Here is a 20,270-nt window from a genome sequence, read left to right on the forward strand (position 1 = left end):
AGGCGTAGGTTTTAAGGAATTGTATTAAAGGAAGAGAGAGAGGTAGAGAAGCAGAGAGGTTTAGGGAGGCATTTTCAGAGCTTTGGGCCTAGGCAGCTGAAGGTACGGACACCAACGGTGGAGCAATTAAAACGGGGGATGCGCAAGTGGCAAGAATTGGAGGACCGCAGAGATCTGGGAGGGTTGTAGGGCTGGAGGAGGTTACAGAGATAGGGAAGGTGCGAGGCCATGGAGGGATTTGAAAACAAGGTTGAGAATTTTAAAATCGCAGCGTTCCCGGACCAGGAGCCAATGTCGGTCAGTGGGGATTATAGCTAATGCATTTCTATTTTAAATTTGGTATATATAAAGATGCTACTTCATTACATAAATAGAATTGGTTGAGTTTGCTATATGTGATACTATATTTAAATACCTCATTGTCCTGACTGAAAATAATTTTCTCATCACTTCAGTACACTCATATTTTGCAGTCAGATATACTTGTGTAAGTATTGTATCACACCGGTAGCTATGGGTACCAAATTACAACAGATGGTGGATTACTGGCAAGAAATCAAGGGATTTTATAGTAATGGAGCTAGAATACGATAATTTACAACTCTATAGTGCTCTTCAGGAAGATGTCTCAAAGCACCTAACATTAGGACTAACCAATGGATGCTGAGCAGGAGGGGTAAAAGGGAAGAATGGAGAAGGTACAGTTGAAGAGAAAGGATTGGAGCAGGGAGCGAGGTGGCAAGGCGGGGGGAGCTAGGTAGGGTATGCCCGACAGCAGGGCCAAAGTGGCTGAATGAGCAGCCAGCAATGGTGGATCAGAGAAGAAGCCCAGCGTTGGGATACTTTTCACTTGACTGTTAATATTGAGGGGCCGGGGTGGGGGTGGGGGGGGGGTGGGAGGGAGGAAGTCAAATCCTTAATAACATCTCATTTAGAAGAGCCAAATATATGTATGTAGTATGCCAATTGATAGTGACCTCAAAATTAAGTAATTGAAAATTTAAATCTGTACTTGAATCAGGAGGTAGATGAACGATAAAGATAGCACTTTTACTTCACCTCGTGCTCAGACCGCTACAGTAGACAAGCTGGCTGTTAAGATTCTCCAATTCTACCTTTTATCTCAAGCTGTGGAGAATATATAAAATATACAAATATAAAATACTGTGGCGATAAAAAGAAAAAATGAATACTGGAAATGCACGGATCAATCAGCATCTGAATGAGAAAAACAAATGAGTTGTGTGTCAACTTTCAACATGTGTTTTTATAAAATGTGGCCACTTTTAAAACTTGCATCTCAAACATTCCATGATCTTAACAGAAAAAATGAATTCCAGTATGTCAAACTTAAAAGGCCACTTTTGTTTCCAGAGTATAGTGCGAGATTATGAAAACAAATAATTCATCTGCCTCAGTAAGATTGCCCAATACTTGGGCTACATTAGTAGATTATCACAGTAATATTAGCCTGATGTTACACTGAATAATTGATAAATAGAAACCATACTGTCTGTTACTCAGACAGACAACTTCTTTTCCATTGTGTTACAGTGAGCAGTTGATAGATCAGCTGATAGATCAGCATATAGATTATTCTAGGTGTTTTTGGATAACATTTTGCCAAATAATTTTGGTCACCTCAAAAAAATGTAAGTACAAACTGAGTACTTCAGTTTAACCAGCCCCTACTAAAACTACCCACAAAAGGGTTAATTATAACCACATGCAAACAAATGGAACTGAACAATGATTAATGGAAAAAGAGGGAAGAATATTTCATTTACAATTAATGAACATGCAAAGAAAGGCATGTCAGACCTTTGACGTTAAATTGAATTGCGATCCGTCTGTCTGTTCCAGTGGGCATTAATGATCCCATTGCATTATACAAAGGGAGGCCACAGTGTTCTCATTGCCTTGGTCAATTTTCCTCTGTCACAAGTACAGTAACCTGGTGATTAAGGCAGTGGACTAGCAACCTAGATGTTGTGAGTTCAAATCCCACCATCACAAGTTGCGAAATCAAATTTGTGGGCTGGCACTAGAAAAATTGCCTATGAAAGCTGTTGGATTGTTATAAGAACTCAAATGGTTCAATAATGTCCTTCAGGGACGGGAACCTGTCACCATTATACAGTCACACGAAATGAGGTTGATTCAATGCACTCTGACATGGTCTAGCAAGAAACTCAGTTGAAAAACAATCACTACAAAACTGAACAATGAGTTGAGCATTGGATCAGGCAATCTCGGCCCAGTAGATCCTGCAGAGCCCACCTCACCAACATCCAGAGATCCAAGTTGGAAAAGCTGCTCCGTTAAGGGGGTGGTTTTTATTTAGGATTAGATGTTCTATCTATTCCTCAAAATCAATAAGGTTCTTGAAACGTTGAGGTCAAGCATTCATAGATTTATTAAGAATATAGTCCTACACTTAAAATAGTATTTACAACCACACCTGATGGTTGGGGACTCAACGCGTTACAGTTCTGAGCTCAGTATTCAGGTTGATCGAACCCTGTCAATCCAAATCCTTATTACAGTCTGCCACTTTTATACCTTTCTACTACTTGACAACCAACATGTCTCCTACATTATATATTTGTACCAAAAGTTACCTCCTTATACTTGTTACACATAAATCCTGTTCAACCACGGGCTTTACTGAACTACAAATTACTAATCTAAGTGTACTTTTACATCTCTAAATTTACAAATTATATGAATAATAGGTAATTTAACAATGCTTCGATTGATTGACAAGGGTGAAGCTGTAAATATCTTGCTTCCCACTCTCTCAGGTTCCTTAACTCTTTCTCAAGGTTGCAAGACTGTTCTAATTTCAGGCATTATCATTTCTGCACTTTGTGTCATGGTTCATGCCGTGGTAAAAATGCAGATCTTTGCTTGCCTTTCTCTCTCTCTCGTTCTTTGGCAGAAAACCTTTCTGCCTGTGATTCACTGAGCACTAGTCAGATCTTCACATTTTAACCTTTTCTTACCCATATCTCCTTACAATTCCACATAGTCAAGCAAAAGTTTGACATAATCGTACTCACAGAATTACATTTATCAGCTAATATCCCAGACTCCTCCATCTCCGTCACCACCCCTGGCTATATCCTGTCCCAGTGGTACACAGTTGATGGATGTGACCCTGGCAGTCCTCAACATGAATTTCATGAAGCATCGTATCATCAGATGAAACAAGGCCAAGGAAACCTCTTTATGACTGTCACCTACTGCTCCCCCTCCCCTCTCAGCAGATGAATCAGTAATCCTCCATGTTGAACATCACAAGGAAGTACAGGCACAGAAAACAGTATGGGTGGGGGACTTCAATTTACCACCACTGGGGGATAAAGAAATATGGAAACAGCACAGTCACATGGAATTAGGGCTACTGCTTGTGTGGAGGATAGACACCACAGACTGTTAGGCTAAATGGCCTGTTTCCATGTTGTAATGTCTGTGTAATTCTATGACCTAACTGCCAGACTGGGCCAGTATCAGGTGGTGAAGGAACCAACATATGACAATAACCTACATGACCTCATCCTCACCAACCTGTCACAGACACACGATAACATTGGTAGGAGTGAACACTACACAGTCCTTGTGAAGACAATGGCTCCTATAGTTACAGGGAGGCCGAAAACGTCTGAAGAACCTGGCAAGTCCAGGGACGTGAAGGTCTGGACTTCATTATCATTTCTTTGTTCCGTTTCCCGCGCGGCAGGCAGCCAAATTGACGTCTGGGAGGGAAAACCAGCAGCAGGGGTCTGCAGCTGGGGTCCCTTGGGGACGATTCCCAGCCATCTTTGGGGGGCGGGGGGGTTGGTTGGTAGGAAGATCGGCAATTGTGGTTGGGGGGGGGGGGGGGCGGAAAGAGGCCATCGGCGCTGGGGGGAGGTCAGCGATTGTGGCGGGGTGTGGGGGAAGATAGAGGCCATTGGGGCTGGGGGGGTGGTGGTTCTGCAAATGCAGCAGGGGGAACACTCCCCCTCCTCCTGGCCCACAAAGAGTGCTGAAAAAGACACTTACCTTGTGCAGCCGGCAGCTCCCGCCTCCCTTTTACGGCCGGGTTTCCCAACCCCTGTGAAACCCGTGCACCAGCAGTGAATTTTAAATCGGGCTCCCAATTTATATATAACAACTTGCGTTTATATAATGCCTTTAATGTAGTAAAACGTCTCAAGGCGGTCTGTGATAATGAAGTGTCCCGCCTCCCCACGGCAGAACACTCGGACGCCTCAATATCGGCGTGTGCGTGGCATACTGGGGACGCATTCCCCATATTTAAGTCTTTAACCTCCCCCCCAGCCTCTCCCGCCCGTCATGGGGCGGGGGGGCGGTGAGGTTAATATTGAGGCCAAAGTCTCATCTTCACGGGGAGGGCACCTACTACTGTATAGTGTGGGTAAATGGGACAGACCAAGCACAGAACTAGCAACCCAAAACCGGTCATCCACAGATAGCGCGGTCCAGCAGCAGTACTGCACCACGTGACCGAGTATATCCCTCACTCCACCATCACCATCAACGTGGGGCAGGGGCTGGGTACTCTGTGAAGAGTGCATCACCTCCTGCCCCCTCAATGTCTTTCCACAAAAGTCAAGTCAGGATTCTGATGGAATATTCACTACGTACAACTGCAACAACACTCAAAAAGCTCAATATCGAGGACAGAGATTGATCGCACCCTTGCCGCTAAACACAATATTCACCCCCTCCACCACTGGCACACTATGGCTGAAGTACAGGATGCACTGCAGCAACTTGCTAGTTGCACAATCCCTACCACTGAGAAAGACAAGAGCAGCAACATCATAGAAACACACTTTAACATCTTCCAGTTCTGACGAAAAGGTCTTTGACCTGAAACGTTAACTCTGTTTCTTTCTCCACAGATGCTGCCTGACTTGCCGAGCTTTTCCAGAATTTTCTGTTTTTATTTCAGATTCCCAGCATCCACAGTATTTTGCTTTTGATCATTGAAACATCACCTCCAAATCACACACCATCCTCACTTGGACAAATACCACTGTCCTTCATTGTTGCTGGGTCAAAATCTAGAATTCTCTACCTAACACTATCGTGGGAGTACCATCATCACAGGGGCTACACTAGTTCAAAAAGGCCTAACCACCACCTTCTCAGGGCACCTAGGGGTGGGCAATAAAAGAAGCCTTGCTAGCATCACTCAAAAAAACAAAACCATCTAAAATAAAACATTGACTGCTTATCTGTCTCAGTTGTTTGTGGGACACTGCTTACGCAGAATGGCTGCCACATTTGTTTCCGGAACAGTCATTACACTTCAAAAAATAACTCACAGTGTGAAGTGCTTTGAGATGTACAGTCAAGGTTTCCACTTCTGATTGCTGTCCAGTGACCTCTGCTGGACAGTGCAGGCAAGAACAGGATCCAGCTCGGCTTTGATAGCCTCCGCTACTCCTTGCCAAAAATTATTCCATGCTCTAACAATTCTCTGCATAAAGATATTTCTCCTAACCTCTCTCCCCTCTCTGTGACAGTTTTAAATTCATAGCCCCTCATCCCCAACCAGACGAAATTCTCTTTCCCTATTCACCCTATCAAAACCCTTAAAAAAATGTTAAACTATTATTTTTCCAATTTGAGGTGCTGCTATAGTCTCTAACAGTTACATACATGCATATATAATTATATAAAATCTGTTAATTACTCATTTGTTCGTCTATTGTTCAATAAATTAATTTGGTATTTAAAAATAAGATTCACCTATAAGAATAGCTTAATATGCAAGCCTAAATATCTAAAGAGGCCAGAAAAGACCCCAAAACGTAAATGGTTTTAACACTTTTTCCTCTGCAATTAATTCTAGTAATGATTAAATGACTCATTAATACCAGCACAACATATGAATATTAGTCTTTATTACAGCATTCATGTTGAAATACGGTATGTTATATCAATACTTGGCAAAATGCTAAAGCAGTTTTGATAATACATATTTTTCCATTCATTGCCATAAAACACAAATGTATTACATATGTACATCTATTAAATACATTTTTGAATTACTTTCAGTTGCAGTCATAGATTCTTTTCACAACAGCAGCCCTGATGCAGAATAATGAAAACTTCCAAGATGGAATTAAAATTATACATGCAACAGTTTTATAAATCATCACAGTGTTCATTCAATTTCACAAACTTCAAGTACTCCATTAATTTCAACGCAAGTGAAAAATTCTCTCATCACAAAACCCATGACATACAATTTGCGACTTATAACACGCTAAAAGACATCTTCGAGTTTAATGCAGGCTTAATAGATCCCACATAGAAGAACTAAACGGACACAGTCTCCAAGACTGAATCATTAAAACAATTACGCATCCGTTACTTCAGGACAATAAATATTTGATCAGGTTTGAATGCCACAGTTGGAGTTATAACATTTAAAAAAGGTGGGAAAAACTGACAGAAAAGTGCCAGCTCGCTATAAAATCCTTGAAAAGAAAACAAAAGGGTTATTCAGAAGTGCCATTTTGGAATTTTCAAAATGGTCGTCAATAAGGCCTATTGTACAGAGTTAACCAAACAAAATTATCCACATCCACCATTTTGAAAACCACTAGTTAAAAAGGTGGCTGTAAAACAAACCCTGTTTCAGTGCATTAACCCTTTCTAATACAAAGGAAATTGAACTAAACAACAAAAGCTTAAACAGATAATTAAATTAGAGACACTAATCAGGATGACTTTTATTCAGTGCACTTTGGTCTCAATAAATCAAGGGAATAAACAACAGTACATTTTAATTTGTACCTTTGGGAGAACCAATACTGCAATCACATCATAAAAGCAACCTAAGTTGTTTTAAAAAAGATTAATTGTGAAGACAGCTGGGTGGCTAAGTTGATGGAGTTGGCACTATTTGCCCATCTCAATTCTGACTCCATTTCTCAAGCAGTGTATGCCTTGGTGATCCAATCACACATGGAAGACAGGACTGGCTAGGTGGAGAATGTGCTGGCACAGTGACTTAAAACATTTTATAAAAATTACTCACAGGTACAGAATGAAATACAAGAAGCTACATTCAAAAATAATCTCAACCCTACAGCGCAAGGTCACAAAAATGTTAGTCTTGTTCCTAAAACACTACATTAAGCTGCACCAGTACCTTTTGAGCAACTGTGCGGAAGCAAGTTAGATTTTTATTAACTTAATAAAATCCATGTAAACTCATTTTAGCTCTCAAAATTAAAAATCACCTAAAATCTCCCAATTTCATTGACGATTTGAGGAGTTTTACATCAGTAATGGTTAGTTTAATCCTATGTTCCCTAAACCCATTGAGTATCCTTCCTGAAAAAAAAAGCTTGTTCCAGGCCTCTGCCAGTGTTACTCTAATTGTCCACTGGGAACCGTGCAAACACAGCTCATGTGACTTGGCTGCAAATATTTCCACCGTCCCTGGTTAGACACATGCTCCAGCTTGCGTATTTTAGAAGTTGCAGATGACAATTCAGTTCTCAAAAGATTAATTCATTGCCACTATTTAGTGGTCACGAGTATAGTGCATGAAGGCAATTAATTACAATAAAAGCATCACATAACAAAGATTTCAGTTTTCAAAGCAGCACTCTGTTTTCTGCAACTGTAGCTAAAATAAACAGGAATATAAAGAATAAAAAACAATCAAAGTACATGAAATATAAACACATTAAGGAATTCCCTTTTAGTCTTTATTAAACAGTGATATTGTCTAACTTTTTGTTGTGTGCTGTAATTCTGAGCAGTTTCTTGCACAACAGTGACTCTAGGCAACAACCCAATGCAGTGTACTGCAGTGATGGGATGTGCGTCTGTGCCTGTGATTTCTCACACAGTGGATTTCTGATTTTAAACGTGGAACATGGGCAGTTATTCCTTGAAGGACAGGGAGTCGGGGCGGGGGGGGGGGGGGGGGCGGGGGGGTGGAGAGCAGATTACCAGGACCAATACGTCTATTAAAACTATGGGTCCTACAGCTTCTACAGATGCTGGGATAGCCCTACCTCCTGAGCACGCTTCCTTACATTCTCTCAATGTTCAGCAAATGAAGGGCAGTGAATAATGAATGGAGGGCAGCAGGTGAAGGATAGTGAATAGTGAATGGGGGCACAGAGAAGTAGTTCCGTGAGGGCCACTAATGAAGGGGAAAGTGGGTCACATCAAGGACAGGAGAAGGGGTTAAATATGTTGCAACTTCCATTATCTATGTTCCAAATGCCCCACAATATTCATTACTGTACAAGTACTTGTCTGTTCAAAAACTGAAATACAGCGGTGAAAGAGTCAGTAAATTCTCATGTTTCAGTGTTTCTTTGAAGTGACTTTTCTTAAGTCACTGACAGAGATGCTGAATTCCTTGAAGACCTGCAAGAGGATGATCCCAACTGAAACCGTGATAAATCCACACAGCATTCCAAGAAAATCTATAAATCCAACATCACTCCACTCTCGAAAGAGGATGGCAGATGCCAGTATGACCAAAACTGTGAAAACCACATAGTATATGGCACTGAATATAGAGGAATCAAAGTATTGTAATGCCTTATTAATGTACATAAACTGAATGAGAATACTGCATACCAGTGTTACCAACAGGATTGCAAAGAGGCACAGGGCTCTTCGGCTTGACGGGTTATCACTAAATGCATCTTGAGCTGCTAAGCCGATGCCTTTACTACTGGGTACGGTAAAGGTGCCCAGTAATGAACAAATGCCAATGTAAACCATGATGTTGGTGGAGCCATAGGAAGGTGCAATCCAGAAGATAAGCAGGATGAGAAGTGCTAGAATAACACAGACGTAACTAAGAAACACTGTAAAATAAGAAAAAATAATATAGTTTTGTAAGATGTCAAAATTATTTTTTAAAACATTAACCTCTTTTCCACCGCCCCCATTGTGTAAAGATTTTGCTGGTATCACAACAGACCTTGTTATAGACTTTAATATTTCCAGCACAGGCACAATGGACCAAGTGGCCTTCTGTACTGCAAAGTTCTATGATTCTGTCTCCCCCCTCCCTGATATGCATGATTCCCTGACTGAGAGCAGTTAAGCTGCACCAGTGTTCTCAATCACACATTAGCAGGTGTAGCAGTGATTATGGTACAAGTTTAGTCACATTCTGATTTTCCCTCCTGTGGGAATACACACTCTGTATCTCATTAGACAGACACAGCTGTGATTAAAAAAAAATCACAAGGGACAACACACGGTCTTCAATTGAAATAAAAAAAAATAGATTAGAAACAGTGGACGGGAGGGCCCTAACACTGATCACTGAGGCATCCCAGTCAGCAGGTCATCCTACCAGACATAACTCCTCCAAAATTACCCACTGATTCTTACCCTTCAGCCAATTTTTGGAAGTCCAGTCACACCCTGTTGTGGGGCTTTCCACGATTGCCTTAAGCTATCACTTCCTGAAAAAAAATCAAGGAAGCTGGTCAGGTACGATCTTCCTCTTCTACATGTTGGTTGCTATTTGTTAGTATTTAAATAGTACTTGCACAAAAGTACAGCAGTGCATTTACTTGCACGTTTTCCACACCTAATCAGCTTTTCACATTAATTGCACCACACTAAGCAATATAAAAGGTTATGGTTTGTTTCAAATTTGAGAAATCTAGTTGAAAGGCCAAGGCCCACTTTACAGGACACTATGAAGGCAGAAAAAAAAGGAGAGATGATGATGGAAATAAAGACGGAAGCCTTAGACCAAAAAGGCTCAAAACAAATAGATGATATTTATCCCAATTAGCAAGAAAGACAAGGGATGAAATTTGTGATGCTCGTTATAATGGAGATGAACACAGGGGAGATCTCAATTGATTTAAAATTGGCCAACATGGTGCCATTTTCAAAAAGGGTGACAAACATACACAAGCAACTAGTATTACATCACTTCTAGGTAAAATAATTTAATCAATTATCAGGGGTAAGATTAAGGATTAACTGTATAATCATAACCTAGCAAATAGCAACCAACATGTAGAAGAGGAAGATTATACTTGACCAACCGCCTTGATTTTTATTCAGGAAGTGATAGCTTAAGGGAATGGTGGAAAGCCCAACAACAGGGTGTGACTAGATTTCCAAAAAGCATTTGAAAAAGTCCTGCATAAAGAGCTACTATTTAAAGTTAAAGCTGTGGGGACTCAGGGTAAAACTTCAGAATGGATTTAAAAAAAAATTGGCTGAAGGGCAAGAATCAGTGGGTAATTGTTGGAGGAGTTATATCAGGTAGTGGGTGGGACCCGCTGACTGGGGTGCCTCACTGATCAGTGTTAGGGCCCTGCCATCCACTGTTTCTAATTTGCTTTAATGACACAGCACAACATTTACTCAAATTTACCTGGGTCGGCTAGTTTCTCTTCCAATTGCATCCTCGATGTTATATTCTCCGTTTTGGGAGCGTGGATGAGCAGTACAATTGAACCAGCGCAACTCAACAGACATCCTAGTTTTCCCAACAAGTTTAGCTTCTCCTGCAACATATAGGAAGCCAAGAGTGACCTAGAAAGACAGATCGGGGTAGAAAGAGGGGGGTAGGTGAATGAAAATGAACTTTTATTATATGTATTATAAAAATTCATTTACTACACTATAAACAATTGTACAACATGTCATCAAAGCAAATCACCAGATTCCTACCCTATTATTATGAGAATTCTAAACAGTTACTTCCTAAGTTCTTTAGTATTACAGGAATACATGTACTATACTGGATTCATACTTGTAATTATTTCTAATTACAAGGTTGGAGAACAGGGACTGGATTCTAATTGCTGAAAAATTTAAGGTTAAGTTGGGATTGTTTGAGGATCTGGGTGCTCCATCTCAGGAAACAGTGAACATCTCTCTCTGAGCTGGCTTTGGAAGGAGGATGTGATCAAATCATCGAGCACTTAAAAAGTTAGAACTATTCATAACAAACACTGATACATCAGCAGGGGTACAGACATGTAAAGATGTTTAAATATCAGCCAGGGTACCACCGTAGCCCTGCAATTGGCCTCAGTAAGAAGTAATTACCACACTATACATCAATATATACACAGATTGAAAGTAAAAATAGTACCCAAATGGCACACCGAGGGCTCCTAGTGGTGTTACCAATGCAGCAGGGGCAGCATTGTATGCTAAGAAGTTTCCTATTTGACCCAGTCCCACTGTAACAAGGAGAAAATTGCAAAATATTAATTCACTCATGTAGGTTTCAAAACAAAAAGGTGTTTAACCACTTACCCCAAAACCAAACATCTAGAAGACTATAATTTCAAAAATACTATGAATTAAGAGGGTGGTGCAGCACAGCACTCTAAGCACCAATAGGCGGCACCACAGAGTGGTTTTAGTCTTCCCACACCAGCCTCAGGATCTGGACCTACTTGTGGCAAAAGTGCCAAATCCAGAATGTAGCAAAAAATATAATGTAAAGAAAACTTTTTTCAAAAAAGCTAAATACTTTCTGACAGAACACTTTTTTTGTGTGTTTGTATTTTTATCTATGTGTTTTACAAATTCATTGAAACCAAGGTCTCCAAAATACTCGTTTTCTCTAAATAAACTCAGCACTTAAAATTAAGTCCACCAGTTGGGTTATGGGGGGTTAAAAAGTTCAGTCACAAAATTTTTCTCATCAAGAAATTCCACAGTTGTCTTCTATTTTATTTCCCAACTTACTAACATGCAACATGCTGCCCCTTGGCCACATCATCCGGAAACTCAACATCAGATTCCACACGTACGCTGACGTGACCCAGCTCTACCTCATAACCACTTCCCTCAAGCCCTCCACTGTCTCTCATTTGTCACATTGCTTGTCTGACATCCAGTGCTGGATAAGCAAAAATTTCCTCCAACCAAATATTGGGAAGACCGAAGCCATTGGCTTTGTTCCCCGCCACAAACTCTGTTCCCTAACCACCTGCTCTATCCCTCTCCCTGGCCTTTGTCTGAGGCTGAACCAGACCGTTCGCAACCTTGGTGTCCTATATAACCGAGATGAGCTTCCACTCCATCACCAAGACCGCCTAATTCCACCTCCATAACATCGCTCATCTCTGCCCCGCTTCTGCTCATCTGCTGTTGAAACCCTCATCCATACCTTTGTAACCTCCAGATAGTCCAATGCTCTCCTGGCTGGCCTCCCATCTTCCACCCTCCATAAACTTGAGCTCATCCAAAACTCTGCTGCCCGTATGCTAACTCGCACCAAGTCCCATTCTCCCATCACCCCTGTGCTCGCTGACCTACATTGGCTCCTGGTCCGGGAACGCCTCCACTTTAAAATTCTCATCCTTGTTTTCAAATCCCTCCATAGCCTCGCCCCTCCCTATCTCTGTAACCTCCTCCAGCCCTACAACCCTCCGAGATCTCTGCACTCCTCCAATTCTTGCCTCTTGCGCATCCTCAATTTTAATTGCTCCACCACTGGCGGCTTGCTGTCAGCTGCCTAGGCCCTAAGCTCTGGAATTCCCTCCCTAAACCTCTTCTCCTCTCCATCTCTATCTCTCCTCCTCTTAGACGCTCCTTAAAACCTACCTCTTTGGTCACCTGTCTTCCTTTTGTGGCTCGGTGTCAAATTTTGTTTGAAAATCGCTCCTGTGAAGCGCCTTGGGATGTTTTACTACGTAAAAGGCACTATATAAATGCATGTTGTTATTGTTGTATAAATGCAAGGTTGTATGAGAGTCAGTGACTTAATCATCTTAATGATAGCTACCAGAAGGAGTACACCTACATTAAACTATCCACTCAAATAAGCAGTTGGGTTATCTTTTTATTTTAAAAGATGGCAGTGTTTCCCATTTTCCCTTCCCTGCATGGCTCAGTCAATAAACAAATCTCGCAAGTGTAGCACAGAACCATACAGAACAGGAAACCCTAATCTTCAATGAACTAAAACAGAAATACTAGAAAGACTCAGCAGGTTAATATGGACCTGTAGAGAGAACAGACAAATTAACGTTTCATTAAAACTGGTAAAAAATTAAAGATAAACAGCATTTAAAAAGGAACAGAACAAAGAAGGGGAGAAAAAAAAACACACACAGACATGAGAGAGGTAGTTATGTGTAGAATGGCCTGAGCTGCATTTTTATTCTCCTCAGGATACTGGACCTTGTTCAACTTTGCCAGCTTCTCCCATTTCTATTTCAGACCTGCCTTATGCCCAGATTCTCCAAATCTCTTAAACGGCTTTAATTTCCTTTATTGTACTTATTCCTATGTTAATATCACTTCAGCTAATTAACTATCTCCTGTTTTCCTTTTAAGCACATTACAGGTCATTCTATGCATACTTCCTCTTGTAGAGTATTTGTATCCCCATTGCCCTTCCTTTGTTCTGTTCATCTTTATCGTTTCCAGTTCTGATGAAGAGTTACAATGAAACATTAATTCTCCACAGATGCTGATTGATCCACGCCTGCATTTTCTGTTTTTGTTCCGATTTCCAGTATTTGCGTTTTTTTAACTTTTTATTTCTTTGATGAACTAGTTGATCTCAGCTAGGTGCAGTAGTGAGAAATAGCCCCATGCATAGGAGTCGCTCTCCTGATTGCTATCAAACCCTGCTGAAAGTGCAGGCATGATGCACACTGGGCAAAACACTCAATTAATCCACTAGCATTTACTGTGCAGGCTTTCATATAAATAATCTCCACTTGGACCATATACCGGAGGACCAAGATGCCTATGGAGCATTAGCCTTGCAAAAGTTGGCTAGCCTCTGAAAAGAAGGGTCTAGATCAAAGAGAGAAAAAAGACAACAGACACTTACTGCCTACAGTTCCGGTCCACCAAACCAATTCTGTTAAATAGGAAGCACCTGTCAAAAGACAAGAGATAGCATTTTCTCATTAGTAATCATTAGATTTTTTGAAGGAAGGCTGTGTTGGGACCTCAAGAACCTCTATCTCATGTATCTCCCTAACGACCGCTATCTCTGGCGAGCCAGACAGCGATTCACTAGCCAAGGAGAGGGGATTCGTGCCTTAGGCTCAAGTACGGTAAACCACACCAATAAATAGATTTGTTTAAAGAACTGAACATTTATTTATTATCAAGTTTCCTCATATACACGAATCTCACTTCAGGTTTCTTAATTCAGCATAGACAGGCATATGACAGAACAGTCTACTTTACAACAGTAATAGCCACGTGCATTCCAGCTCAATCGTAACCACACGATTGACTGAGGATCATCTGATGCAATCAATAGGCTTCATCAGCCCAGACTGCCTCAGATGTGTGGTTTACATCCCACTGTCCTTCGCAGCTTATGTCCTATCATATCCCACAATGCCATTTCCTTATTAAATTCGCTCAATTTCCCAATCATAAATCTTAGCTTTGGATTTTTTCCATTACGAATTGACTTCTATGGTATTCAAAAACTCTCAGGCTCTAGTCTAGCTTCATATTTTCATTCTACCGTTATTCAGAAATCACACTTCAGCGCGGTTAATCTGTTATCAGTTTTTACAATCTGACTAGGCTAGGGCCAGAGAACATATTTGTTCGATATTTGTCAATTTCCAAAGCACATGAGTGATTGAAAGTTTTTGCTTGCTTCAATAGGAAGTAGCCTTTTCTAAATCTGTCACTGTAGCTTTGGTCAGTTTCAAGAGGAAATGAACTGAGGCCACTTTTTAGATACATCATGAATAGGTCAATTAACCTATTCACCGCTCCCTCAGAAATCACTCACATTCTCATAGGAACAAAAGAAATACAATAAAGTTTAGCTTGGAGATCACTGAAAGGCTCATTTGGTAAAGACAGTGTTTAACTCAACAGTACAGGAAGATCCCAGAATCCATTACGTGACTGCTGGCAGGCAGCACTTTAGCCCTTTACCCTAAAGTATTGACCGGCAGACGTGAATCTTAGTAATATCTGTTGAATTTGATCTTGCCTTTTAAATGAAGCTTTTGTTTAAAAACTGTACCAAACAAATTTTTACTATAAAGTTCACAGTAGATTAAAATTTTCACCGAAATCTTCTCTCGTGCCCCCTCCTCCTCAAGAATCCCATTTGCCTTATAATGGCCTTTTCTACCTGCACCCTCATCTTTAAAAGTGTATGTAGCAGCACTCCTAAATCTCTCTGCTCGTCCATTCCACTAATACTTGTCTCCTCCTGTGCTAATTGGCCCTCCAGGTAGTACCACACTCCACAGAGCTGTGGTCCACATACTGCCTACCAATCCTCATTTCCTTCAGAAACAGTCTCAACTAATTTCTCACATTTCAGACTGAAGAAAAAGTTGGCTTGTTTCAGTCCCATTGGCTCCCATCTTGCCTCCTCCTGACTACATCTTCAGGCTCCCTTCTCTTTCCTTTTCCTGTTAACTTCTCTCAGGCCTTCCTCAACCTCCTGTCCAAGAGCACCCAAACTGTGGAACATCTGGTTTAAAAATTTCAAACCAACTTGTCTACTACTTAATGCATTGAGTTGTTTATCAAGTTGACCAACTGTTGCTCAAATGCCATTACTCAATAACACTTAATGCAAATGTATTAATCTTGCATTCTTCTCAGCTATGCATACATATTACATTTCACTGATCTCATCTTGGTATACACCCTTTTTAAAATAACTTGCACCATTAGTTACAAATCACTTCATACCTCAAATTTCCTTTGTCTTTTACAAAAAAAAGAGAAAAGGTCCCTCCTACTATCACCTTTTACTCACTGACCTCTAAACCTAAAGCAGTTTCTATATGTAAGTTGATGAATAGGTGTGTTAGGGAAAATTCCCAGCGTACATGTGGTCTACAATTCCTCAGTGTATTCACTTGCATTCATTCTATGGGACTTGTACAGCCAGATTTAATACCTAATTTCTGGCAGTTTGCTTACAAACAGGCATTTCTTGCTTAGAAACAGAAGATTCATAAGTTACAATTTTCAAAATTCTCTTTTCAAATTTTGGCTTCCTGTATTTAAACAAGTAATTTCAACAACGTTTGAATTAACAGTGTTCTACAAGTCTTTCAACACTGCCATCCTGAGGGCAAAATTATCCTATCATTTAAAATCATCAGTTTTGTAATAAAATCATTCAAAAAGTACTCAAAATACAATCTATGAAATTTTCTTGTAAAATAATGGTGACTAAACCACAATTTAATGTTGTTAAATGGACTATACATTAAGTTTGAAAAAATAAACTTGTTAAAGGCAAATCATGTTTGACAAATTTAAATTTTGAACTGACTGATTGGATAGATAACTGGAATGCAATAGATGTAGTGCACATGGATTTTCAGAAGGCATTCTATAAGGTGTCTCACAAAAGACAAAATGTAGCAGCATTGATAGAAAGTTGTTTGATGAACAGGAAACAAAGAGCAAGGGTAAATGGATGTTGCTTGGATCAGAAAAGAGTTGGAAGTGGTATACCCCAGAGGTTAGTGCTGGGTCCACTTCTTGTTCTTGCCTTGGGATGTTTTACTACGTTAAAAAGGTGCTATATAAATGCAAGTTATTGTTGATTTATAGAGTTGATTAGAGCTTCGGCATAGGGAGAGTAATACTGAAATTTGCTGATGCTACAAAAGTAGGGGGTTTGGCAAACAGCAAGAAAGACTAAAAGATTTCAGGAAGACATAGACTAGTGGCAGTTAGCAGTATGCGCAGACAAGTGCCAAATGCAATTTAATGTGGAAAAATGTGAGGTAATGCGTTTTGGGAGGAAAAACAAGGGATGGGAGTATACACTCAATAGAAAGATGCTGAAGGGTGTGGATCAACAAAGAGACCTAGGTTCAAATATATAGTTCCGTGCAAGTTTGGGTGCAGGCAAATAGAGCCATAAAAAAGGCCAAGAGCATTTTGATTTTTTAAATGGGGCACAGAATACAAAAATAAAGAATTAATGATAACTGTAAACAAAGAGTACTGTGCAGGGTTCTAGGCACCCCATTATAGAAACAACATTAAAGTTTTACAGCATAGGTTCACCAAGGATGATGCCAGGAATTAGAAATTATAGTTGTGAAGAGAGGCTGAAGATACTGGAACTTTTACACTGGAGCGGAGAAGTTGGGATGAGATTTAATAGAGGTTTTCAAAATCATGATGGGTTTTGATAGTGAGTAGGGAAATACCATTTCCTCTGGTTAGGGAATCAGTGATGAGGGATCATCAATTTAAAATTGTCACTAAGAGAGTGAGGAGAGGCTAGGAGAAATTTCTTTATTCAGGGTTGTTGTAACATGGAATGCTTTGCCACATGAAGTGGTTGAGGCAGAAACCATTGCATCCTTTGAGGTAAAATTGGATACATATTTGAAGCAGAGGAAATTACAGGGCTATCGAGAGGCTGCGGGGCAGTGGGATTAGTTCTGGATTCCTCTAATAAAGAGTTGGCCAGACACGATGGGCCAGATTGCCTCCTTCTGTGCTATAAATCAGTGTTCTTCTGTTCACAAGGCCAACACAAGGATATTAAAGACTGCGGTAATCATCACTTTTTAGGAAAAGGAGAAGAAATCATTTCAAAGATTGGATTTATGTAGAAAAAGTTTCAGTAGATTTAAGAACATCTGTGTTGGATAATCCCATTTTTTCTTTTGCATGACAATTTAGTCCTTTTAACTTTTTCAATGTAACTGCAGAATATTTTAAGAGGATGCAATATTTTGAAAATATTTTTCTACTGTGAGAAACAAAACAACACAAAAACCTAATTCAATGTAAATGTTATTGAACAATGATGGAATACTTGCTACAATTACTTTTTGAAGGTGCAAAATGTGTAGCAAAGGCCAAATCAAATCACAAACTCCATTACAGCCTGAATTTTACATTTTTCATCCTAATATTTGAGATAGTATCAAATGTAAATGGCTGTTCCCCAATTTATTTACTGCACCTTGCAAAATTGCTTCACTCGTGAAATAAGTTACATTTAACCCTATTAGCACGTTAGGTTAAAATGAAACATTTAACACGCCTTTATTAGTACTGTTGCTGGTTGAACTAATATTCTAAATAGTCAAATTTCATCAGTTTCGAGCATATTATTTCTGCTGACCATCCTGCCAATGTGGGCAGGCTGACTGGACGACTCAATCCTGTTCAGAGGAAAGTTTATGATACAGTAACAGCAGTGCTGTGTGGACATTGTCCACTTAAAAAAAAATAATCATTTTCGCCAGGCTGAGTTTGGAGAAACTTTGAGGGAATTCAGTGTTTACACACCTCTGCTCTCAGCTTGTAGGATGCCTTTCCTCTGCAAAGCGAAAGTGGAACCATTAACTAGGCTGGAAAGCACGGCGATGGCGAGTCCGATGGAAGCGGCTGCACTCTGCTCCGGGTCGCGTTCCATCCCGCGCGCGCTCACCTGGGGCAGGTAAATGGGCTCGCGCGACACAGGTAAAGAGCTCGCACAGCACCACAACTCTTTTAATTCCCAACCTGTTAAAGAACAGTTAGCATTAAGATTTTTTTTTATATTTATAAAAAAAAGTTATTAAAACTTAATAACGCTGCTTCCGTAATGCTGAGATGAACACAGCCGGGTACCTACACATGCGCAGTGGGAAAAAATAACAAGTTGCGGAATATATGCTTCTCCAAGAGCTTCCCCGCAGTCCGAGTAGCGGCCTCCAGGGCACCCCCTCACTGTCCTAACACTGCAATGTCAGGGACCAAATCTAAAGTCAGCACATAAAGTGCTTTTCTGTTGGATTAATCCATTTGCAGACCTGTCAAGTTTCACTCATTCCTTTTTAAAGAGCCATGGATTGTCCCAGTATCATCAACAACAAAAAAACAAATTTACAAGTTCCCTCCCCAACTTTTTTTTTTAAGAGGCACAACTAATAAAGGAATTTAAAAGTGTACTTTTCAACAAAACAAAAGGAAACTTATATTACTTAAAATCATACCATAGTTGTTCGTATCTCTAAGACACTCAATTCCTGGCGGTGTCCATCGGTCGCGGAAGGCCTCAAGCATACCGGTGGGCACCGCATGTTCCCTCTCCAGTGCCACCCAGGTGCAGACTAGATCATGGAAGAGAGGCAGGCATACAAAGTGATCCCCCATCCGTCCATCTTGGACATGTAGATCGGCACCTTGGCCAGGCCAGTTTCACTCATTCAGACTCACTCATTGTCGGTGAAAATGTACTTCAGTTTTAGTTTACTCTGAAATATAAGCAAGGTCCTACACAAACATAGGACCTTAATTTGAATATTTTATTCATTGTTTTTAATAGTTCTGGCATGCGCTTTGGATGCCTAGGGAGCATCCCGATCCAATATGGCAGATGACAGACTTCCAGCTCGTGGTGAGCCCACCAAAATGGATGCTTAGACGCCCATTTTGTGCATGAAAAATAGGCGCAGTGCCATCTTTTCTAGGTGATTCTCATCTCAAACAGAGCAAATCTCAAGTTGTGAACCTGAATGAGCTACTACTTCTCTTATGGGATTCAAGGACGTACAACAGATCAGCTTTGATCTCATTGAATGGCGGAGCAGGCTCGAGGGGCTGAATGACCTGCTCCTGTTCCTATGTTCCTAGAGGCTGGCTCCAAAAGCAGATCACACAAAAGGCAGCTAATCGCACAAGTTTAAGGTGGTGCAGGTATCCACCTTCTGATGAAAACCGTAAGTTTCTGTGGCAGTTACTGTAACAAAAAACTATTTGTTATACTATATCGATGTATTATTAGTAAATCATTTTGAGACCAAAGCCTAGAATTTACTGTTGGTAATATTGGTGAAAAAAAATTCCAATTTTTTCGTACGATATTCCTCCATTGGCTATTTAAGTAGAGATGTTAACCTGTTTAGAATAAATGGGTTAACTCCTCCCTTAAAGTAGTGGATATATAAATATAGAAACATAGAAAATAGGAGCAGTAGTAGGCCATTCGGCCCTTCGAGCCTGCTCCGCCATTCAGTATGATCATGGCTGATCCTCTATCTCAATACCATATTCCTGCCTGCTCTCTCCCCACATCCCTTGATGCCTTCTATGTCTAGAAATCGATCTAGCTCCTTCTTAAATATATTCAGCGACTTGGCCTCCGCAGCCTTCTGTGGTAGAGAATTCCACAGGTTCACCGCCCTCCGAGTGAAGAAATTTCTCCTCATCTCAGTCCTAAATGTCCTACCCCGTATCCTGAGACTCTGACCCCTTGTTCTGGACCCCCCCAGCCAGGGGAAACATCCTCCCTGCATCCAGTCTGT

At 40.6% G+C, this 20,270-nt stretch overlaps 1 protein-coding gene across 1 annotated transcript; it reads right to left on the reverse strand.

Annotated features, from left to right (window-relative positions):
- Positions 1–5,917: 5,917 nt before the first annotated feature.
- On the reverse strand, positions 5,918–18,594 carry nipa1 (NIPA magnesium transporter 1). The gene is made up of 5 exons (XM_067985781.1): positions 18,271–18,594; positions 13,838–13,885; positions 11,132–11,222; positions 10,406–10,566; positions 5,918–8,864 (listed from the first exon to the last, which is right to left on the reverse strand). The coding sequence occupies exons 1-5, from the start codon at positions 18,395–18,397 to the stop codon at positions 8,353–8,355; spliced, it is 939 nt and encodes a 312-aa protein (XP_067841882.1). The 5' UTR covers positions 18,398–18,594; the 3' UTR covers positions 5,918–8,352.
- Positions 18,595–20,270: the final 1,676 nt, after the last annotated feature.

The sequence above is a fragment of the Heptranchias perlo genome, chromosome 6 (genome assembly GCF_035084215.1).
Source record: "Heptranchias perlo isolate sHepPer1 chromosome 6, sHepPer1.hap1, whole genome shotgun sequence".
Classification (NCBI taxonomy): Eukaryota; Metazoa; Chordata; class Chondrichthyes; order Hexanchiformes; family Hexanchidae; genus Heptranchias; species Heptranchias perlo.

What these genes read in the sequence shown, in the direction of transcription:
- nipa1 (XM_067985781.1), bottom strand. Translation starts at nt 18,397, where the DNA reads ATGGAACGCGACCCGGAGCAGAGTGCAGCCGCTTCCATCGGACTCGCC. An exon ending in CCTACAAGCTGAGAGCAGAG is followed by an intron (nt 13,886 to 18,270) that starts GTGTGTAAACAC and finishes GTCTTTTGACAG; the next exon opens with GTGCTTCCTATTTAACAGAA. An exon ending in GTGGACCGGAACTGTAGGCA is followed by an intron (nt 11,223 to 13,837) that starts GTAAGTGTCTGT and finishes TCCTTGTTACAG; the next exon opens with TGGGACTGGGTCAAATAGGA.